The sequence below is a fragment of the Elaeis guineensis genome, chromosome 10 (assembly GCF_000442705.2).
Source record: "Elaeis guineensis isolate ETL-2024a chromosome 10, EG11, whole genome shotgun sequence".
In the NCBI taxonomy this organism is placed as follows: Eukaryota; Viridiplantae; Streptophyta; class Magnoliopsida; order Arecales; family Arecaceae; genus Elaeis; species Elaeis guineensis.
The window spans coordinates 32,882,305-32,898,696 of record NC_026002.2 but is presented as its reverse complement, the minus strand read 5'-3'; the positions used below and the strand labels follow the sequence as shown (position 1 = coordinate 32,898,696).

General features: G+C 36.3%; 2 protein-coding genes across 3 annotated transcripts; both read right to left on the bottom strand.

The window, feature by feature from the left end:
* Window positions 1-235: 235 nt before the first annotated feature.
* LOC105052793 (zinc finger protein ZAT2-like) lies at window positions 236-1,284 on the bottom strand. The gene has a single exon (XM_010933721.3). It carries the CDS (start codon window positions 1,164-1,166, stop codon window positions 288-290), a length of 879 nt encoding a protein of 292 aa, XP_010932023.1. The 5' UTR covers window positions 1,167-1,284; the 3' UTR covers window positions 236-287.
* Window positions 1,285-2,805: 1,521 nt separating this feature from the next.
* Window positions 2,806-14,655, bottom strand: LOC105052733 (uncharacterized). Of its 2 annotated transcripts, none has more exons than XM_010933660.4 (9): window positions 14,509-14,655; window positions 14,158-14,223; window positions 11,464-11,626; window positions 10,277-11,286; window positions 7,738-7,911; window positions 7,543-7,659; window positions 3,960-4,139; window positions 3,700-3,746; window positions 2,806-3,338 (listed from the first exon to the last, which is right to left on the bottom strand). In XM_010933660.4, the coding sequence occupies exons 2-9, from the start codon at window positions 14,203-14,205 to the stop codon at window positions 3,056-3,058; spliced, it is 2,022 nt and encodes a 673-aa protein (XP_010931962.1). In that variant the 5' UTR covers window positions 14,206-14,223; window positions 14,509-14,655; the 3' UTR covers window positions 2,806-3,055. The 2 variants fall into 2 exon arrangements, with proteins under 2 accessions (XP_010931962.1, XP_010931961.1); XM_010933659.4 differs by having other exon boundaries at window positions 14,441-14,581.
* Between the last annotated feature and the right edge of the window lie 1,737 nt (window positions 14,656-16,392).

Sequence of the window (16,392 nt, the reverse complement as noted above, 5' to 3'; positions counted from 1 at the left end):
AATTGAGGGAAAACAAGTGTGAGTACTGCTTATTACTCCATGCCGCCACTAGTATGAACGGACAACAAAATGACCACAACTTATATAAACAATGAAAAATAAACCAAACTAGGAATCAAGTAGACGGTTATTTGAATTGATTAAATATCAGAACACAACCTTGAACATTTTTCCATCCATGTTCCACTTCGTAGAACACCGATGTTCAAGTACAAATCAGATTCAAATTTGGATGACAGAAAAGTATAACATATACCTAAGTATTGCATTGCCACAATCTAATCCCCTCAAATCCCCAGCCTTAAATCCACAACAGGTCTTGGACTACTCTCACCGCTCTCCGTTGGTGGTGGCAAGTTGAGGTCCAAAACATAGTTCTTGGCCGATGAAGAAGAACTCCCCTCTTGGTCCTCTCCCCTCTCCCAGTGGCACCTCTTGTGCCCCCCGAGAGCCTGCCCACTAGAGAAACCCTTATAGCAGAGATTACAATTGCGAGCAGATCCTAATGCCTCACTGTCCATCCATTCTTTCTGGACCACTCCTTCCTCTCCTTCGCTCCTTGGATTCATCTGCCTCGCTCTGCGCTGCGGCCACCCAGACACCACCTTGCTACCGACGGTCGCATCGATGCCATGCTCATCCCTCGGGGGGCCGTTGGCTAGCATGATGAGGCTGGTGGCGACTTGGTACTCCTCGTCGGAGAATTGGGCCGCCCCGGGAGATGACAGGCGTCGGAAATGGGGTGGTGGGTTGATGCCACGCCACTGGCGCTCGGGGTGGCAGCGCATGTGGCCGAAGAGAGCCTTCCACGAGGAGAAGCGCTTGCCGCACTCGGTGCAGGGTGGAGTGGTCTTGGCGGTGGCGGCGGAGGTGGAGGCGGCGGCATCCGGTTTCCGTCGAGGGGGTCTCGGCTTCTTGGGGGTGGCGGTGGGGGGAAGGTAGGGGGTAAAGTCCGGGGAAGGGAGGGGAAGGTTGAGACCCCCGGAAGAGAAGACGCCGCCATTGGAGGTGGTGTTGGTCGTGGACCAGTGGAGGAGCGGCGGAGCGGCGGCCAAGGTTGGGGGAGGAGGAAGAGGAGAGAAGGTGTTGTTATGGTGGGGTTGCGATTGGGGAGAGAAGCCGATGGCGGTGGTGGTGGTGGTGGTGGCGTCCGTGGAGGCGTCCATGGGAGAAGGTGGTTACGTTGGTCTGGGAAGTGGGAAACGCGGGCTTACAAAGAGTTCAAAATGGTTTGAGGAAGGGAGGCGGTTCGAGCGGTTACCCCCGCACCCGGCACCAGTACACGGGTCGGGTCATAACCCGACCCAAAATCCGATCCAACCCGATATGCTAAGGGCCTGATCCGATCCGAGTTCGGAGAGGGATTGATCGGAAGCGGCGGCAGTAGGTTCGCGATGGATTGGCGTGTTAGACCGAGTCAGGTCGGGTCAGGTCTAGATTGGGTCAAACTTGGATCATCGCGGAATGATGCCGGGTCGGATAGCTACCAGGTCGGATTTCGGGCGTAGTTATTGGAGGTCATTGATCCCACATGATCAATAGGACATCGGGTAGGAATAACTAAAAAATATCAAATAATTTTAAAATATTAAAATATATAATATAAAAATATATAATTATTGATAATTTTTTATTTTAATATTAATCTTTTAATAATGACGATCTGTACTCTATGCTATTCTTTAGTTGCAGAGTAAAGAAAAAAAATATTATTTATCTTTTTCTTTAAATATATATTGATATTTTTATTTTTTAAGTAATAAATTTTAAAAATTTCTAAATAAATCAAATAAAGTATATATTTTTTTAATTATTTTTGTAGTAAAGGAAAAAGGAAGTAATTATTTTTATTGAAAAAAAATGATAATAGAAGAGCAAATTATCCTTGACCTCTCTCAAAGTTTAGGGTAATTAACATAATCCCAACCAACATTTTAGAAATATACACGTAACTTCTTAATCAAATATAAAAAATTAAAATTAAAAAAAATTATCAAAATAAAAAAATAGCATTATTTAAGACTTAAATAGATTAAATAGTGATGATTTTAATAAGATTATTAGTTTATTTAATAGAAAAATATTAGTAGGAGATTACATGATATGCATATAATAAAAGTTAAGTAATAGAATGTATATTTCTAAAACTTTGGATGGGGAATCTATAATTACCTCAAACTTTAAGATGCATCATTATAATTTACTCATTATAGAAATACCAAGCAAATAACTCTTTTTAAACAAATATAATTTTTATAAGGCATCATAAATCAACCATGGTTTGAGAGGTTAAGAGCTTCCTCAAACAAATAGCGAAGGTTTGAATTTTACCACTCTGCTTCCCTTACTTTTTGGTTCACTGGTTATCATAACAACCGGCAGGTTTGATTGGTTCTCACCGTGGCATTTGCATTTTCCGATCCTATCACAAAAATCACGCCGGACAGTGAGCCGGTCTGAGTTTAACAACTACGTTTCCGAGCATGGTTGCAAAATCAAATGCCGACTTATCAACCCATCCTGGAAAATCGCCCAAGCAATGAATTAATGAGCAAGTAACGGTTAATTATTCGACCTCGTTGCAAGAGACTGGTGATCTTAAGCAATTGGATTTTTGTGCACCGGACCTCCGGATAAGGGAAAGGAATGCAGTGGCCTATTCACATGATTTTAAAGTACTTAATTTTGATATTCTCGTCGGGATGTTGATCCATCTGTGCCCTAGATCAAATCAGCAACACCAATGAGTTAAATATTGAGATCTCCAGGATCTAAATCTAAAACCATTTGCAGAAAGGCAAAAAATTGAAGAAGGGATTGGAATAAAAGTGTTTTTAAGATGAACACACACATATTTACAACTGCAAAGAGTGGCAATCAACCATACATGTGTACAACTGATGCATAGACAATCTTTAATGTAGTTCCTATCTTACTTTTAAGAAACCAAAAAGGGAAATGGAAGGATAATTTGATGCAGGTCAAGAAGCAAGCCTTCAATATCTGATACAAGCTGTTCAGACATAACCACAGGTTATCAGCTGTACACCTCAGTCTAAGCATCACAAATTTCCCAGTCATCATCAAGAGATGCATCGTGATTCTCGCAGACAAATCCTTCCAGAAGCTCATTTTCAGATGACTTTTCATTAATTCTTGAGCTCTCTCTATCTGGAGGATGAAGAACTTGGTCAGAGAATAACCTTTTATTATATAAAGAGCTGGTTGAGGAGGCCGAGCTGCAAGTCAGCAATGTTTTTGATTTGTTGAGTGAAGCATGTCCATCAACTCTTTCTTTGAACAACAGCACATTCTCACAAATAACGGCTATCTCTCCTCTGCAAAGTGAAGCTTTAATTAGTTAATTTTCTTCTTGTCCATGTGTTCTATTTCTAACATTCTTAATTACATGAGATATAGTTTATTCATTTGAAACAACTTAGGGTGTGTTGTTCACCGGAAAGAAAAGAATGCACTATGTGGACTTCTACATTCCCGGATTTAAACAGATACTAGATTTATGGTCAAGATTATTGTTTCCATTTAAAAGCACTGAGCAAGTTAAACAACAAACGCATGCAATAATCACCAGACAAGAAAGTCGTACTGCAGTCGAAAGTTTGGAAAATAGAAGCTTGCATACAATTGGAGTTCACAAACAAATTCAAAGTTAAATTAACTAAGCATGCGGAAACTTACTGCAAGATGTCAAGAATGCGGCCACGATCCATTAAGAACTCCCTCAACTGCACCATAGTAACCAGAAGATTATAATGCTGCTGACTAGCATTTCATTCTTAATGCAGGTGGAGTGTTCATAGCACAAATGGATACCAAGTTTTATTTTTAACCATATATTAGAGCATGCATGCATGTTGCCATGGAAACATCAAGAAGGGAGCTTCATGAGAGCTCCACTCCAGATTTTGGGTTATATGGTAGAATTAATAAATGGTTACCTTGGAGTTCTCCTCTGCTTCCTGTTGGAGTCTTCTGGACTCATGCTCCACGGTCATCATGATGGTGGCCTCCTCGTTAAGAACCTGGCGAGCCAATTCTTCCTTTTCAAGCTTTTCCTGCTCAGCTCTTGCCCGTGCTTCCTCTGCAGCAGCTAATCGTGCTTCAAGATTTTGGCGAATCTAGCAAGAAGGAAGCTGAGGTCAGGAGCAGAAAACACAAACTGCAGTTAAAATATACATCATTTCACATTATCCATTGGCTTCCAACAACTTATAAAGCATGTAACCCATTCTGTTAAAATTATATGTAACATATCAATGACAATCAATTGCAACAATGCCAAAGGAATTACTGGACCTGATATTGGTTTTCCATAGCTGCAGTAGAGACAATAAAGGGTTGCACAAAAATGTGTAAAGGAATACAGTAAACTTGTGGATTCGTTTTTGTGAATTTATGGCGAATTCCTCTATATTTTCTAAATTTTGAATCTATGACCTTGGTTGAATTGTTAGCAAAGACAATTTTAAAGAAAAAGGCATTAAATACTATCAGTTTCGTGGGTGTTGAGTTCTCTAAGACAACTCAGAACCTAGGGATGGGGAAGACCTGGCAAATGGGGGAGGGGGGAGTTAATGGCAAAGGAAAATGGTGTTAAGGGTTCACTGCTTGCCAGTGCAGCCCTGTAGTTGGACAACTGCATTGAAACTTTAGTCAAGGGGAGCTTTGATCATGCATGTGTGCATGTTAGAATTTATCCATGTAAAGTGGCCTAAAAAATCACTTGTAGACATAAGTTGTGGCTCCATGTTTTGTTTTAATAAACCAGGACTCTGCATAAGGTTAGCCTGATCAGTTAAGTTGCCTATTCCAATTACTTGGAGATGAAACTAAAGTCCTACATAGACTAGGGATCTTGAAGGTTTACAAAACTAGCAACTATATATATGAGGGTTTCAATCCCTCTCTCTAACTTGTAGCAAGGTACACTCACAGACAAGATTTGTCATCTCGATACCGAACCCCATATTGGTACTATCCTATTACAGTGCCGGAACGTATATGGTACAGTAAGATTCGACATACCAAGCATCGGTATGGTACAATAAGGTACGTCCAATATGGTATAGTATCGACTACCAGCAATACTCTACGTGGAGAGTGAGAAGAGAGAAGACTAGGATGCTTAGTGATTCGATTATAATTTATAGGAGTATTCCAGCCATTGTCAATGTAAGGTATGCAATCCAACCTTAATACCATTTGTGATTTTCCTTGATCATGAGAACAATGATCCTATGCATTATTGTACATAATCTTATATGTAAGACTAGAGCACCATAGTCTGTGTTCTATGATTAAGCAAACCATGGCAAGATCAGAAATTTTAGATCAATTTTTTTTGGGATTAAAGAATTACTCTTAATTCTAAAATTAACATATAATGGTTTCATATTCATTTTTGGAATTAAAAAGGGGTAAATCAGGGGGTTCAGTTTTCTCATGATCAGATGGTGTTCTTGCTACTAGTGAGATTATTTTAAAAAAATGTCCTCTTTCTTGACAGAAATTTTACATTGGAAAGAGATTTGTGTTCATGAACATTGTCAAGGATTCAAGTACTACCAACATCATGGTGGCAACCACATCATGGATTGGTCGCTGGACTACATCATAGCAAGGTAAAAGTACATTTTCTTCTATGAAAGAAAGATTAAAAAATCTTGCAAGAGACCGCCATCCCCACCATGCCAGACCAGTCACCAGCTGGTATATTGGCAACATGGTGGCTGACTGGTGGGTGCCCTTTGGCTAGCCATCTCTATGGTTGACCATACTAATGGCCCCTATCCCTTTCAATTTGAGTTCCCACACTCATCATTGGCTGCTGGCATCAAGGTGCCCATCAGTTTATCCTAATAGTTGGATAGCTGATGGGTGGTTTCCACACTTTATCATACACCACAGCATGGCCATGGGAGGTTCGGCTATGATTGACCATGGCTGCTTTTTGTTTCCTTCGCTGGTTTAAATTAGGAAAGGAGAAGGCATAGTAGCTCCAGCCTATGGTTCAGGTCAGTTTTGGATCTCAGCCCAGATCCAAACCCTATTCACTAAACAAAGGATTGTGGGCTGGTTTGTTTTGGGCTTTATGGATAGGCCAGGTTGCTTGCATAGGGCTTTGGTGTAATTCAATGAGTAAATCTTATTCAGGAACCAGAATTAATCTTAGTCCATAAAAATAATGGTTTAATCATGGTATTCTGTACCAGTCCGAACTAGCCGGTACACCCTGTATCGTACTATATCGGTGGAGAACCGATTTGATTCAAGCCTGTTTTTCGAAAAATGACCTAAACCAGACCGAACCAGTTGGTTCGGTACGGTATCGGTTCGGCATGATTTTCTTTTTTTTTGACCATTGGGTAGGATTTTTTTTAAAATTTTTTATTGTTAGTACCGTATCGGTCGGCAACTGGCACGGATTTCGATACCAAATCCGTGAAACTTGGGTTAAATATAACACATTAATTATAATCATAGTTTCCTGTCTGAATTTCATGAAAATTAGATCCAGCTTGAGCATTTAGGCTCCAAATAGGATGAAGAACATTGACGAATAGTAGTTATCAATAACTACTAACCTTGCAATAATGGTGATATTATTATTTTATTCACTATAAATTATATATTGTTGTAATTTCATTGCATCATTAGAAAAGTTTGATATGTTTCGCATAGCTACAAGGGGCCTAAAGCATGTTAGGGACTTTCAAATAGCTGTAACTTTTTAAGAGATTTTCATTCTCCTTCAATATGGATTTAAATTGCATAAACATGGGTTGGATTGCAATAAACCCAAAAGTAACTAATCCAGTACAAGTAAATGTTCAACTGTCTATCTTATATTGTAAATTATGAGGAATTTTAGTTTTCTTTCTCATTTTGGTTATTTATTGCATTCAAGTTGTTGGACTATGACTTAAATCTATGATATTGCACCAGAAACATTAAAAGAATTCAGGAACTGAACACTAAAGGGGTGTTTGGTTGGGAGAGTGGGGGTCTGGAATCGGAATCGGAATGGATGACTCCCATTCCAACCGTTTGGTTGGAAGGAGTTCCATTCCGATTCCGGGGTGGAATGGGAATGGCTCAATCTATATAGAACTCAAGCCCTACTCTTCTCTATGGATTCAATTTTTCATTCCAATTTCGATTCCGATTTCGATTCCGGTCACGAACCAAACACTTCAGGAGATTTGGCCATTCCGATTCCGATTTCAAGCCATTCCGATTTTCATTCCCATTTTGATTCCGATTGCGAACCAAACACCCCCTAAAGGTATGATATATGATATTTCAAATGCTAAGTAAAATTATATATTTGAAACATCAAAGAGAGCTCTGGATGTAAGAGCATTGAATGCCTCTGACGTGCAATTTACATGTGAAGCTATAATCCTTGGATAGCTATAACCAGAAAATTTTACTTTAAAAATTTAAAAAGCACAAATACTCATTGCATGGTAGAGAAAAGCACGTAATGGGAATACGAATTAAATGTATTTCCCTTTTCACCTTGTCAAGGATTAAAAGGGATTTGTTTCTTTCATCTGACATATTGATAAGCCGGGACTGAAGCTCCTGAACTTCAGTTGTTAATATGGATTTCTCATGATAAACTTCCCCAGCTCTCTGCCAAAATTAGGAAATAAGATCAGTTCCCTTACCATCAAACTGAAGAAGAAACCATAATAAAATCAAGTGCACAACCTTATCGTTTGATTCCTGTGCATGTTTCACCATCTGTTTGAGGTCCTCCACCTTGGTAAGAATATCCTGACCAGCCATGATAACTTCTTCTTTAGCTTGTTTGGCTCTCTCCTCATGAAGCTCTACTGCTTTTACCATATTAATAACTGATTCCAAGGCAGATGCCAATGTTTTCTGCACAGTTTTCAGTGAAGAAATTACATATACTTCAACAGTAATTATAAAATATAAGCTCTTAGCCAATTGGTGGGAAACTCTGCCCTGCACTTATTTTGAGGCGGCCTTAAACAAGCAAACTGCTTTGCAATACTCAAAACTTGAAAGAAGCAAAAACAAAGACAGATGCACCCACATAGGAGAAGATGGAAATTATAGCATGCAGCTACCAATATGCAAAGCAGAAACAGTGTATGATCCATAGCCATTCAAAAGAATATAAAGTGGGTAAAGACAATACAGCCAGAACTTAAAAAATACAAAGCTATATTTGACAGAAACAAGATTGTGAAATATCATGCCCTGGCTAATCAGTGAATGCAAATGTAGAAACTAAACAGATCGGTAGCTCACTTTCCAGTGATAAAGAAGAGGAAAATTTAAAAAGAAATAATTATATTAATCAGTTTAATCCGTGTAAGATACAGATGTATATGAGTGATGAGTACATACTGATATTCAGTTGGTTTGACTGTCAAGAGGAACAGTTGTGAAGAGACACTATAAAAGGTAAAAACAAGAAATGGCTAAAGTTACTGCGATGGAGGTTGTTTGAGTTTTGAATTTGGCCACTGGCACCCCAACTGGACATAACATTATGTACTCCTGTCACCTATAGATGAATTAGTTTCATATTATATGCTTCCATTATCTTAAATATTTGTACTTTCACCTCATCTGATTCAGTGAATTACAACAGCCATTACTACTTAATTAGTTTAAAAGTTGCATGTTCCAACACCAGACCTTATCTTGAGATAAGGAAGTAGTCCTTTCACCTTTCTTTTTTCTCTTTTCTTTATTCAAGAACAAATGTGGTCAACTAGGGGATAACTTTGCAAGATGAAAAATAGAAAAAGGATCTATAAGGACGCATAAAAGAAAAACAAAATATGAGAAATTCACCTTCATTTTTTAAACCTCATAACTCGTGCATAACATAATGCGACAAAAGTAACTTGTGGGCAACATATCTCCATTTTTCACAATTAATCATAAAATTAAATCCACCTTTCAAGTCTAGTTTTACATGAGGTAAAAAAAGAAAAGAAAAAAAAAAAGAAATGCTGCCTTAATTCTGTTTTTAGAGATTCATCAAAACCATGAGTTTAAAAAGAAAAAAATTCTCAGAAAAGTTTTTTCATACTGCATTCACCCATTCCTTCCCTTTTCCTCCTTCTAATCCCTCTTCAAATAAAAGCGCAAGTATTCTTAAACTGAATTAGGAAGCAGATAGGTACTGCCTATCACACTCTTTTATAACCTCTTGTTGCACATGAATCTGCACATCATCTTCTTTCCGATATAAATGAAGAGCTTTGCTATTTAAAGGGTACAGAAGAAAAAAATAAATGAATTTCTAGACTACATTTATCTTCTAGAATCTAGAGTCTCAACCAAGAGGAAAAAAATGGCCTGGAAGAAAGAGATTATCCACATGCAAAGATGGCTAATGATGCTCTCCTCATCACAATCATCTTCTGGACAAATATCATAAATTATATGAGTGACATCTACATTTAATTAATACAATCTGATGGTTTTGGGAAAAAAAAAAAAGTAAGCCCTAGGATAGCTTGGTCCTTTTGGATAAGTCTCCAGAATGTCTATGAATGATGAAAGATCCATCTTAAAGAAGATCCAATAAAAATTCCCCACCAAGAAGCCTATTCTAGACCTTTAAATAAGGGTTCTCATTGATTTGCTGGGTTTGATCTCACTATCTACACTACCACCATATCTAAAAATCAAGGAAAAGCAAACATTAATATAAACCCTTGATCTTAGCCTTCAGTTGCAAAAGGATGGCTAGAAGCCTAGAACTAACCTTATGTAGTGCTCCCAAAAACATGTTACATGCACTAAAAATTGAACTCGCATTTTGCACAAATATCCTAATTCTTTGATTTAAATTAGCATATTTGTAACTTAACTTTCATTCTGGTTATTCCTTACCAGGTATCTAGTACATATTGAGAATGATGTTTACTTTATGAGCTTAAGTTTCATCTTGCCTTTAACATCTAAATATGATTCTCCATACAAAAAGGATAAAACTGTTAGGTATAGATTTGATACTAGTATAATTCAGCTGTTTTTAAATCACCCATCATCAGAATAAGAATAAGATGACCACAGTACTGTATGATCCTACAGAAAGTGTGCTGTTGAAGACCTAGGGAAAAACAATATATTCACTAAATGCTAGATTCATCAAAATACTAGTTTATTTCACATTAAAAGAGTTCATTGATCGTAAAACAAAATAAAACTGAATAGAAGTGATCTAAAAATGAACTACACTATATTGCACAAGTCGTACCTTGCTGTTTTTAGCATCAAGGATAAAATCTTTGAGAAAATTAATGTTTACATCCTGGCCAGATTGAGTAGCTACCATGGAAGATTGACAATTATCACCCACAGAAGCCATCTTATTCTCAAAGGCCAACAACTCAGCATCATTCTCAGTAAGACACCTCGGCTGCTGTTTTTCAAATTCAGATATAGAAGTGTCGGTATTCACATGTCCAGTTTCACACTTCACAGAGTCCGTACTGTTTTCAAGATTAGATGATGAGATATCACCACACGGGGTAAAGGAAGTTACAACAGAGTGATTAACTTCTAAATCACATAAATCCTGGATATTTGCAGCCTCTGTTAAACATCTTGATAATTGTTCTTTATGTTCACCTTCATAACCATTCATATCCTTCTCTACAGCAGCACCAGATTCCATTATATCTGTACCATCTTCAAGGATTGAGGATGAAAAATGCTGAGCTTGCACACCAACACATGTTACAGTACTGTTAGCCTCTGTCCTATACAATTCTTGGACATTACCATCAAAAGAAACACACTCATCTTTTGCCAATCCCTGACTTGGTTCAACTATTTGTTCTACCAGATCGACTGCCTTTCGATGTGCTGCATTGGATAGGTGATCATGGACATGGATATTGGAAGGTGTAGTGTCCATAACTATTTCATCCAAGGAGTGTGGCTTTGAGTGAAAAGAATTAATTGTATGATCAAAAATAAGGTCTATTACATCTTCCATCAGTTTTGCTTGTGATGATGGACTTGCAGTAACTTCAACAGCTTCATGTGGACACAATAACAAACTTGGCTTATTTGGCCCACCTACATGTTCAATATGTGAACCTTTGCCTTCTGATTTCTCCATGCATGATGACTTAGCATTAGCTGCATGTGTGTAAATATCAGAAAAAGTGCTTTCACATACAACAAGTGGTTCTGGGAGCAGACTTCTATTCTCTTTGGCTCCCTGATGTCCCAACAAACTATCCTGCTTGTTTATTCCAGCTACACATCCAACACATTGTCTAGTATTAGCTACCAAAAAGAAAAAGCAAAAGTACATTATCTTTTACATGTTTGTCCCACACATGTATGGAGCAGAAAAAATCATGCCATGATCAACAAGCCCAAAAGATGAGTAGTTCCATTAATAATATATGACATCATCAAAGGAACACCTACCACTGGCAAGTGAATGTTCCATGTCATAAGCATTATCAAGAGTATAAGATGTATCCCTTGATTCACTTATACATGGTAAAACTTCTGAAAGAACAAATTCAACAGCTGCATCAACATCCTTTGAATGTTCAATGGCAACAGCCTTTAGGATACGAAGATCTACCTGGAGGAAGTCATGAAAAAAGAATCGATTATTACTTTGTAAATGCAACAATTCCGTGAGCAGGCAACAAGAATAATAAACTTACATTTATATTTATGTGGCATATATTGGTTTCCAATTAATAAATTCAAGAATTTAGAAGTTAACTGAATTCCTGAACAAGCCTTGTACGACAACCAACCTATTTGATTGAATTACCAAAAAGTAATTCTAACATAGATACTTAAGGCTATTATATGATGTTTGAAGTATCTTAAGTGCAAAGTTGGTGTCATATCATGTGAAAGACAACTTTTTACATTCCATTTCAGTTTCAAACTCTTTTGTATTCCATTCAAATAGCACAAACCTCAAATACCTAGTCTCATGAAGATTGTTGTGGACTTACTGCATGATAATTAAACCATCAAAACTATCATTATTAGATATAACTATGCCTTTCTGTGAGGAAACCACTTCAATTTAATTAGATATAACCTGCATAACATCTTGACTAAATCCTTTGCTTAGGAGAAAAAGAGAGCCACAGGGAGGAGGGGGTGTGTGTATATATATTTTAGAGAGAGAGAGAGAGGGAGAGAGAGAGAAAGGATTTATCTCATATAGCCATAATAACCTTAAGTATGTGCTGCCATTTATAGGTTGTTATGATGTGTTCAGTAATCAATGTAAGTGCAAACCTTAAGGTAAAGACCCGAAATACATGAAATGGGAAAATAATAAACTTCAAAAGACAATTTACTAGTAGCTTTTAACAAGGCACAGATTGAGAGAGAGAGAGAGAGAAGAGGGGGGGGGGGGGGGGGCTTGCTGGTTCTTCCATATAAAATTTTCAATTTGAGATAATCTACACAAAAAATCTAGATAATGCAAAAAGATCATCCCTTTGTAAACTTGTTAGGAAAGCTTCTTCAATGGTCATTGACTTTTTTTTCTCTGGAATATGGCACAAAGAGAACTAAGTTTTCCTAAGTTTAAGCTTTGGGCTTATGCATGGTCGCATCAACTGTTTAGATCTCAAGATGTTCTATGTATTATAGTTACACAAAAAGGAGTATATCTTCTAGGTAGCTGCTATCAAAGGTTGATCGTGATGCAAACCATGTGGGTTGTGGAATGGCATCCAACAGCCTTTAGAATTAAAACATCATGGGTGATAACTAGGGCACACCAATTCAATTGGGGGCTGCTGGATGGTACTCCACAGCCCACATGCCATGGAAAAAGCAGTTGCATTCTCAGGCACTCACATGGTAAACCTTAAAAAAGCTCCTAGCTAAACATTTTATATGCCTAATTATATATTAAAATATTAAATCAAAACTTCCAAATCTGTCTGTGAAGCTCTGTGTCACACAGTCATTCATCTCACTGACAATAACTACAAATATCTTAAATTAAAATACCCCGCTTAACCCAGTGTTTACTTTGAGGGAGGGAAATAAGAGGAGTGCATGTATTCATCAAATTATAAGAATAATATAAGAAAATATTCAACTAGTGTGGAGCATGACATACATCCATACCACCACTCACATCACATGCAACATATATGCTAGACTCTTGTTGAGAGAAAGGCCTACTAAAGAAGTTTTCATAAAGTATTCAAGGAAATCAGTCATTCAAGTTACTACCACAAGTCATGCATGGGAGAGATCCTGGCATGTTTATAAATGCCCTAGTTTACAAGGCCTTCATTTTTAATCAGTTGATACTTGATGGCGATGAGTGCATCATAAGCAAATTGTTTGTGGACCCATCAGGTATGGAAGGTGTTGCAAGGAACCTAGAGACATTATCCTCATAGACTTTGTACTAATCTGCAAGCATGAGTTCTTCACATTTAAAATCAGAGCTTCAAGGTTTATATATTAAACTTTACAGTGATATCAGATGGTGTAATTAAAGAAAAATATTATGCTTCCACTCAAGTGAGAGCCTAGGCGGACTATTGGCAAGATGACAGACAGACAGAAAATCATAGAGTAGCAATTACTATTCCATACTGAAAATCTTCATTCACAGAAATATGTCAAGAAGTTTGACTTGAATAAATCAACCTCTTTAATTACTCAAATTGAGGACAAATCTTTAATAACTTAATGATCACAGTAACAAGATTAATATTCATATTATTTTGCCATGAGCAGAAACTGTATAGCTCAGTCCAATAAACTATAGCCCCACACACACACACACACAGATATATATATATATATATATATATGCCTTGTTAATTGTTGTGGTTGATCATAAGCACCATTAGGCTTAGGTTTATGAGACTTGTTAGCATATCTCCGAGAGATACAGAAAATTCCTAGTATACAAATAAGCAGAAGACATAACTTCCTACAAATAAGCACAAGATTATGTTAGCTTAGATTAGAAGGCTAATTACAAGAAAAACTCTATACACAGCCGGTCATCCTCACCTCGAGAAATCATCTTTTGTTTTTTTTCTTAAAAAATTACTTACTGAATTCTATTCAACAATCAAAATCAGTGACTACGATTATAAGGCTGTTTCTTACTTGGGGGAAAACATCCTGCAGACAACAAAAGACCGACTTGAAAGTCATCTTCTCGGAGCTCGTAATCTGCCAAAACATAAAAAAAAAAAAGAGATCAACTTTTAAATGGAGCGCAACATCATCTACCTGCCAAAATTTCACCACAAAGAAACCTAACAAAATCGAAATAATGAATCACAAAAAAAACCAAAAAAAGGCAAAAAATCTGTTTTTTTCACATAAATTCAACCTTGACGATAAAGAAAACAAAGAAAGGAAAGAAGAAGAACACGCGAACTGATACCGATGGAGATCGGGAGCTCCAAGACGAGGAAAAACAATAGGAAGAAGAGGAAAGGGCAAGCGACTGACCTCAGCTTTAAGTAGCTGATGGAACAGACGCGGGCTGGAGTCGAGGGAGAAAAAGAGGAAGCGTGAGAGACGAAGTATGAGCCGTTGATGCTTCCAGGAAAAGGGACGAGAAAAGTGTCGGTCACGGTGCAGTTCACTCGAAAGTTTTACTGTACCACCCGTGTCATGAGGTTATTGGTGCAGCTCGCCAAAGTTGTTTTCAAACGGATGCGGTGGATAAATTATCGGTCGGAATCGTTCTATAGCCATTCAATAAAAAATCGATATATCATATATTATAAAAAATATTTATTATTATCTAAATTTAATTGAAAATTTTGATTGAAAAAAAATTAACCGTTAGCGATAATTAGCTAGTTGATTGTTTTTTGCTGGTTTGAATAAAACAAATTTTTTTTGAATGACGTGCTAATTTTTTATTGGATGGTATAAGATGATTCTAATCAATAATTTTTGATTCGGTAAAAAAAATTATATTTTTTTATGAATAAATTATATCCTATATGATGTTTATCATTTGGCCATACAAATGGCCATTCACAACAGTTGGTTTTTGTATGTAAAAATAAATTTTGTTTATCGTAATCTAAAAAATTTACGGAGAGTAATATGCATTGTTATTAAGTTGGTCACAAGGTGCAGCTTTGCTCTTTTTTTTCTTAAAAAAAACCAGATGAATTTCATGATTATTAGGATGGAAAATGAAGTTAGGAAATAATACGGCAATAGGAAGCAGAAAAAGATGGTTACAAAATTTCTTCAAGCTACTGGTTTGCCTATAATTTTATTGTATATAATTTAAATGGAGACTGTTACTTCATTTGCTATAATTAGAATTGTAGTTGCAAAAATTATTATTTTTTAATTATTTGTTACTGAGGATTGCAAAGCAGATTATAACATGCTTGGTATATGGTCATTGTATAAGGGTTTATTGCAACTAAATGATTAACCATTGCTAATGTAATATGTAAGGATTGCAGCATGAATATAAATTATATAATCAACACATGAAATAAAATAAAAATTTTTTATCAAGCATAAATCTTTGCCAAGATTTGGACAAGAATTCATGAGATTTTGAATCCAAATTGAGATATGAAAAGACATAAGTATATTCACAATGCATCACCTCTTGATAATCTATATAATAATAATAATATAACGTAGTACTGTTAAATCATTATTAGAGTATATTAATAGCTATTAATGTAGTAATTATATCACTATAAAATAATTCAACATAAAAATAATTACATATATTATTACCAATACAAATCAATTATTATTATTATAATATTATGTATAGATTATGATAAGAATCAATATGATATTATACTATGAATAATAAGTATACTTGATTATAATAATTATTTTTAAGTTATTATTATAATATTAAAACAATGATTACTATAGTAATATAGTCTTTCTATTATTGTATAGTAATTATCATATTATTATTATAATTATAAAAAATATTGTTGTTATTAATTTATTATAAAAATAATTTATATAGTAAATACGTCACTATAAAATAAATTGATAATAAATTAATAATAATAATAATAATAATAATAATAATAATAATAATAATAATAATAATAATAATAATAATAATAAATCCGTCACTATTAGGACGGCCAGCAAGAAAAGTTCTTTTCATCGGTGGCAGGAGCAGGTGGACACAGGACACTCCGAGGATTGGTGGATGGTGGAATGCTGACCGAGCACCTACGTGGAAGACGGACAATCGCAAGCAATTTTAAGTTTAAAATATTGATAGATCACCAATCGTTAGACCATTGAATCACAGCCATCCATTTGAGAGATCTCCCCACCACAAAAAAAAAAAAAAAAAACAAAGAAATAATTAAATTCCCATCT